Here is a 7,512-nt window from a genome sequence, read left to right as displayed (position 1 = left end):
CTATATCTCTCTTCTGGAAACATGCACCAACTATAGCCCCCCAACAAGTATTAGTACTCAGTTACGTAGTATCTAGTTCCCAAAAAGCGCAGAAACGAATTCTACAACAATGTGACTGTTGTGTATTTTACGAGCTCTATAAACAATGTGCAAGAACTGTGTGGTTTTTTGCGTGAAAAAGGCAATCGGAGTGGCTATTTGACGCTAATTTAGGGAGCAGCAAATTCCGGTGCGTGGCGCACCGACATTTTTCAGGTTCAGGCAGTCAACTTGTGGAGCCAAGGGACCGATCAAAGCCTTGTGACAATACTGTCACTGCGTTCGCAAAAATCGTCAACCATGCAAGCAGTTCTTCACAACACAACAGCCGCCGTTCTAATTACAAAGCCGCCCCAGTCAATTGTACAGTATCGGACGAACCGGTTCTGAATATTAACAACTTGTAATCTTTCTAATGATCTCAATAAAAACCAATTCTGATTCTGATTCTGATAAAAGCGATACCAACGGCTTGAGTGTAGGCGCAAGCGCAACTCTAGCGACTCCCATTGATGTCGGTTATCTGTGCGGGTACAGTGGCTAGAATAGCCACTGTAGTGCGGGCGTCTGGAGTTACTTCAGAATTCAGTATTTGTGCTGGCAACCCTGTCCAAATAAACAAAGAAATCGGGGAAATAATGCTTCCTGTACTGTTTTAGATAGTTACATTGGGGGAAAAAGGGGAGTAAAAACTAGGTTAAGAAAAAGAAGATATAAAGAAAGGAAAAAAAGAATAATAATAAAATAGGAGGGGGAGCAAAAGGCTAGGTGGCGCCAGCCGCCGCCCGTTACAAAGGGTATAGCCTCCATCCATCCATCCATGGCTTCCAGGTTTATGGCGGCTCTTTCGCTTGGTGCTGTAGTCACGTTTCTTTACTGTGGCGTGGAATCGAGGTGTTTTGTGGAAGCCGAAAGGGTCTTTGCTGCCGATCATCTTATTGAGATCGGTCTCAAGGATTTCAGCCACAAAATCGAGGAAATAGCTACGCTATGCGTGCAAACAACCGGCCTGCCCACCGAGCCGCATCAGACTTTTTTAAAGACAAAGAGCCTTTCAAGCGAGCCGGAGGTTAAAAAAAAAGAAGCGTTCCTGCGTAGCGAGCCTCTACAAAAGGTGCAAGCACTTTTTGCGGCGTTCCTGCACTGCTACAGGTACGATACTTGACTGTTTTCGACCTTCATAGGCAACTCCGCTCATCACATATTTAGCATCACGCAATATTCATCTCAGAATATCACCGATATTCTGCACTGATAGAACGAGGCTAAAAACTGTAAAGCTAGTTTCTCTGTGTGTCTTGGTGCAAAAACAAATGAGAGTTCCGTTTGTAAGTCGAGGCGCACCTTCTTTGTTAGCTTATACGTGCGTGTGATAAGGTCGTCTGCGTCCGATGACTGGCGCTTGTTCGAGCTCGCAGTACGCAGTGCTAGCTCGTAGGGCGGCCCGTGCTTGAGAATACAGCAGACACCCGGCCGCCCGGAGAAATTCTCAAATCCGGTGAAATGTGAGAAGTGCATAACAACCAATCTGCCCAAGTTAAGGTTCTTCCAACAGGTTTCCAAAAATTAGCATAGGTTATCTTTTGGCAATGTCATTTGTAACAGTGTTGATGTGTGACAATAGAATTTAGCTGTGTGCAGTGTCGGAAAGCAAACTGGTGGAGCTGTGTGCAGGTCGAACGCTACAAAGCTGGAACGAGCGCAGTTAGCAGTTGCTGCTAAATTTCTTCGCGTTGAATGAAAAAACAGCATCTTCTGCTTGCACCGCCAAACTAAAGCATGCTATGGAAACGATATGTCGCCTCGCGGCGTAACACGTCATGATCAACTTAAGACATTCCGAGATAGTTATCAATCCTGCTGCCATGCCTGCATGCACAAGTGCATTGTATTCCTGCTGCTTAAATCATTAGTAACACCAATGCTACGCAGAAAACTATAACCAAACAATACCAAATGAAGCTTAAATGTAGATCACTAATTTATCAAAACGCCTGCCTAAACAAAGCACACACTGGGATTTGAAACGCCGGCAAGATACTTAAATATAAACAAAAAGAAGGCAATGGTCTACTTGCCGGGAACAAAGAAGTCGTCCCGTACGTTATCGCGCTTGAGTTTCTTTTCAAATGGCTAGCTGGCGTTTATTTTTTGCGTGTATACCTTTCGAATTAGAAAACCACATATGCCCTTTAGGCGTATTTTTTTCTCAATCCTCTGGAGACATAATAAAATATATGTAGTCATGTTAGAGTACCGTACTCACGAATACCACGGTAACGAAACGCTCAAAACTTGCGAGAGCAGCGCGGCCAGCCCCACCAGCCGCTACAGAAGCGACCATATTGCTCAATACCTAATGATATTAGTTTTGATTTTGACAGCACCATCTTTCGGTCGTATACTTTACTTCACGACGCCACCGCTACTTGTATTTCCGTTGCACTGCGGAAGGTAAAGTTTCCCTTCTGTAGTTATAAGCGTTTTGTGGCTACAGCCCGATTATTCGCGACTGCACGTAAATGCTCGCCACCTAGTGGCCGCGCCGAGAAACAGCCGATCCAGGTTTAGGCTTGAAGCGAAATAGTGTATGCCTCGTAGTTCTCAAATCGTCGTGATGCCGCCACGCGCGCCGACACCTGCGCGGGACCGCCGATACGTCAGCGTTTTATTAGAAGACGGCTGCGGTAACCGGAAGGCCCGTTCGAACTCGGCTCGACACTGCGTGCCGCCGTTGACGGGACCCGTCAGAGGAGACTTCACGTGGAGGTGGGCACGTCGGGTTCGTCTAACCGCATACCCACAGATGTTGACGGCGTCTGTTCGCGGGCCTAGCCATTTATTTCTTTTTCGGCAGGAATCACTATACACTGTAGCAGTTGAAAAGACTGAACTGTTACTGAGCCACAACAACCCGAATGAGGGAGAAATCTGACGTCACATGCAATTGCCGGCGCATGTGGTTTTAGGCGCGAAATTTGTAAACAAATAATTTTGACCATGTTCTCTTTCAATGACCTGCTACCGCGAAATTAATACAGAGTTTTCAATGAACGCTTAGTGTACACCCTGAATACGCCAAGAGAACCTTGCAGATAAAGAGTTCGCGATGCAGTCTGACGGGAGTACGGATCGCATTTATTCAAAGCATCTAAAAATTTGAAACAATGTCACTTCTAAAATGAATGGTGTTTTGTGCAAACAATGGAACGATAATGACTAGACGTGTCAGCAGAGGTGGACATTATGGCATTGGTGGCATGATACATGGGGCAAAATTACCGCATTAATGCGAATACAGTCGCCTCTTTCCGAATCGTTGACATTATAAAAGTAAAAAAATCAGTTTGCACCGCAGTGTCCACCTCAGGAATATCTACATTTGTTTCAGCGGCGGAGAGAACATGTGTGAGGGTGAGTGAACTCGAATGAATACGACAGCGTACATGTACGCATGAACACGCAAATAGGCACGGCATTTGAAGTTCAATGAAATGAGCACGAGCAGAGACCAGGCTATGTCTCTTTGTCTAAACACTCGGGAAGGTTGCTAAAAACAGTGGCCAGAAAGGCCCAGATAGTTTCAGGCAGAGTCTAGGACGTTTCGGATCATTTCTCTTGCACCGGCCTCGTCCGTGGACGCGATTTCCTGCACTCTCTCGGTCAGCGCAGGGCTGCCAAAGATGCGCTGCAAAGCGTCGGCACAGCGCGCCACGTACGCATCGTCGGTCACAAAGTGTGCAGCGCACGCGAGAAATCCCAGGTTGCGACCAAGAACGTATTCGATGACGAATCTTTCCGCTTCCGCTTTGCCGTCGGCTACCGAAAGGTGAAAGCGCACCAAGGTGTCGTTGTGGGTCAAGAATGGAGCGACGCACCGTGCGAACACCTCGTTTTCCGATGGCGACGAGAAGACGAATTTGCACAGCGTGCGGCTATTTCTTATCGCTTCGGCGAGGAACAGGCGGTTCGCTTCGCCGAAACGAAAATGGCGCAGTCGCAATGATGCGACACCCACGTTAGCGAAGGGTGCCTCCAGAAGACCGCTGTGGGGCTGGTCTTGGACTAGGATGCAGTTGCTCAGGTCTGGATTTTGACAGCCCATCAGGTCGATTTCCCTCAGCGCGGTTGCCCTGCTCAGATACCTCTGCAGCGAATGCATCGTGGAGACGTCGCCGATGGATTCCTGCGAGAGGTACAGCTGGAGCCTCGTCACATGATAGCAGGAACACACCAGGATGACCGTGTCGCTGAATGTGTCTGCGCTGCAATCCCTGGCGGAACTGAGGGTGACCTGTCGTACCGCTTGCGGACAGTCCTCGAACGCACCGATGACCGCCGCGTCAATCGGGTACTCACCCCTGACACGGACTCGGCCGCTCATGCCGGCTTCTTGAATGGCTTGGCAAACCTCGGGAAAATCTTGCGGCTCTATGTCGCTGACCGTGATAGCCTCGAGAGATTCGACGTCAGCGGCGGCTCTGAACAGAGCTTTGCAGTCGCGTGGGGTGAAGCCCTCGAGGCTGAGCGAGAGCGACGCCAGGCTGCCCCGGCGAGCTTTGCGCAGCCCCCGAGCCAAGACGCGCGCGTGCCGAGAGACGGCAGGGCCCGGAGACTCGTCCGCCGCCGTCCAGTAGCAGCCGCCGATGTCGAGGTGTCGCAGGGAGCCGTCTGCCTGTCCCACGAGCCGAGCGAACACGTTGGCGCAGCCGGTGTCCAAGGCGAAGCCCACGAGTTCCAGCTTCGAGACGTCGCCGTGCATAATGAGCGGAGCGGCGATACACGACAGTTGTCGGCGCGTCTGTCCCGGCTCCGAATCTAAACCCTCGACGTAGAGGGAGCGCAGGGAGACGTTCTTGGCGAGGTAGTGAGTGAACGCGGACGAGCCATCCTCTTGCAGATAAAGCAAAATGCTGTGGTGCACGGACAAGTGCACAACCGTGCGGTTGCGCATCAGCGCCGACACGACATGCTCGGCTTCCTTGCCTTCCAGCGAGAGTCCGGCTATCGAGAGCGTGGACAGGCCCGTCGTGTCCACGAGCAAGCGGTGGATCGCGTCGACCAGGGTCCGAGGCACCGCGCCAATGTCGGAGACGACCAGCTCTCGCAGCTGCGTCATCGAGCCGACCGCTGCGAACAAGTCCTCCTGGATGTACCTGCAGAAGGCAAGCAGTGAACGCGCCTTGGAGTGAGTCGCCCAAGAAAAAGTGAAACAAAGTGGGTCCGCGTCTTTATCGCACACGGCGGAGAGCACGGACTAGTGTTCGCTACTTGCAGCTACAGCTCCGCGGTGGGCAGTAACGGCACCGAACGATCCCGCAGCACCTGCGCAGGCCATGGCTGGACCTTATCGGGTGCCTCGACACCAGCGCCGGAGAGACGTGGCTTCCGATATGGGACCCGTTGCCATGGTGCCATTGTTCGAAGGAAATATGCGTACGAGTAGCGGCCGCGTCTTGGTAGGGAGTGCCTAAGCCTAAATTATTTGTCGTGCACATGGGTGCACCCTGCCGTATACGGAACGCCCATTTTTGAGTGCCGTACGTGGCTGTCTGTTGTGCTGTGAACATCTGTGTTCGCGATATCTTAACAGTGTAACAGACAGGTATCCCTTAGCCCTCGCAGGGTCAATTTTATTTATTGCCGATTTCTTCCGAGTGACATGTCGAGAAAATATAAGCGAATAAGTTTTAGGCGTTTTAGGTGTTTTGTAGATTTGTACATTTATTGCCATATACTTGAACTAGCATAAATACTTCGGAAATGTATTTCGCTCAACATATTAGGTTTTAAGCAGGTTTGACAACTACGGCACGCGGTACTTTGAAGCGTTCCACTTCATTTTCCACTTTTATCACGTGTCGTTCCGAAGGCGCGACGAACCCAGCGAAGACGGCGCTGCGGTGACCCCGAGATATGCCCGAACCAAATGGCGGAGTGCCAGAAGGGTAAAATGAAGTGCATCGTTAGTTAGCGAATACGGCCGCAGGATATAGGTGCGCACCGGTCAGATAAAAGTAGCAAACAACTTGCAGAGATTCGGTTATAGCGAGTCTCAAAAAGAGATGCGCGTTGTAGTATCGCCGGCTTGCGAGCGCTCGCCTGTAAGCGAAGTAATCGCATGTTTACGGGAGAGCCATGTGGGCGAGCATCTCGCGGCATAAGGCCTTTTGAATGATAAGCGAGTTGAAACAACCTTTCCCCGACATCCTTAGCTCAAAACGACACGCGTGAGAATATCCCTTATCAAGTGCGCAGGCGTAAGGCAAGCGACAGTGAACTCGGCGAAGCGGGATTATAGCCCCAACTACCGCAGTGGGGGCATCCACCATTGAGCGAAGCGGAGTAAGCAATTTTGACGAAAGCAGAGGGGCAGCAGCACGTTTTCTTTTTCCTTAAAGTTACGGAAGGCTGCAGCGCACTCGCAGCAACGCGAGGCCCCGCTTCGTTCGAAGAAAGCACGTTATTTCAAACGTTCAGTCGCTGCCGTACACTTACGGCCGACCATTTGAGGTTTTTTTTTTTTTTTAGGATTGTAGCAGCGGAACATGGAACACGGACACAGAAAGAACGAATAGACGTGGACGCAACCTATTTGGGGTTCGAGAGTATGGCGGAAGCCCGTCTGGCCGGGATGCTGCATGCTTAAAAGGAAGATGTCCAAAATGGTTTAAAATAGGTATCTATATTAAGCCATTTTGGTTGGCGTCCAGACCTCTTCCTTTTAAGTATTTGGAGTTCGTTTCCTCTGCCGTGTACATGGACAGCGGCGTCCCAGAGGGTTAAAAGTTAGCACGTACAATCAGGAGCAGGCACACCAATATTAAATATTAAAGTAAAAATATTTTCTGCCTGCTGCGCTGTTTAACGCGAGGCATGCACTACCTGTAGTCGCCGAAAAGGCTGCCGAATCTCAGCTCGCGCAGCCTGGTGTTCTGCCGAAGCGCGTCGATGACGCGCACCCGGTACTCGCCGAGCCCGCTGCCTTGGAAGAGCAAGTCGTCCAGCTCGACGCTCACGAGGCACCGGTGGCAGGTGAGGAGGACGTGGAACAGGTGGCGCGCCTGGCGACTGGGCAACACCTGTCCACTGCCTTCGTGAGCCACGCGCACCAGGGACAGCTCTCCGGGACCCGTGAGCTCCCGCAGCTGCAGCCCGACGTGCCACAGGGCGCGGTTCCAAGTGGCCAGCCGTCCGAGAATGGGACAGCAGGACGACGCCTCCGGACATGCGCCCTCGTCTGGTGCGCTCCGCGGTTCGGGAGCGCACTGTTCCAGATTCACGAGTGGCCGGCCGAACATTCTGCGCGCTCCGAGCCACCGAAGGAGCGGCGATCGAGTGGGGGCCCCGACGGGCGGCCCTTTACATACCCCGTCGCCTTTCGAGAACGCAGACCGTATATCAGGCTTCCGACGACAACGTCCGCTTGCGGCGCTCGCCGCGTGCTCGATTGCGCGACACAGTATCGCGATT

General features: G+C 51.6%; 1 protein-coding gene across 1 annotated transcript; it reads right to left on the bottom strand.

Moving 5' to 3' along the window:
- Positions 1-3,156: 3,156 nt before the first annotated feature.
- LOC135919088 (uncharacterized) lies at positions 3,157-7,512 on the bottom strand. Its single transcript, XM_065452810.2, has 2 exons — positions 6,925-7,512; positions 3,157-5,195 (listed from the first exon to the last, which is right to left on the bottom strand). Exons 1-2 carry the CDS (start codon positions 7,338-7,340, stop codon positions 3,623-3,625), a joined length of 1,989 nt encoding a protein of 662 aa, XP_065308882.2. The 5' UTR covers positions 7,341-7,512; the 3' UTR covers positions 3,157-3,622.

Source organism: Dermacentor albipictus, chromosome 8 (genome assembly GCF_038994185.2).
Source record: "Dermacentor albipictus isolate Rhodes 1998 colony chromosome 8, USDA_Dalb.pri_finalv2, whole genome shotgun sequence".
NCBI classification, from domain to species: Eukaryota; Metazoa; Arthropoda; class Arachnida; order Ixodida; family Ixodidae; genus Dermacentor; species Dermacentor albipictus.
The sequence above is the reverse complement of the archived record's forward strand: the minus strand, read 5'-3'. Positions and strand labels throughout refer to the sequence as shown.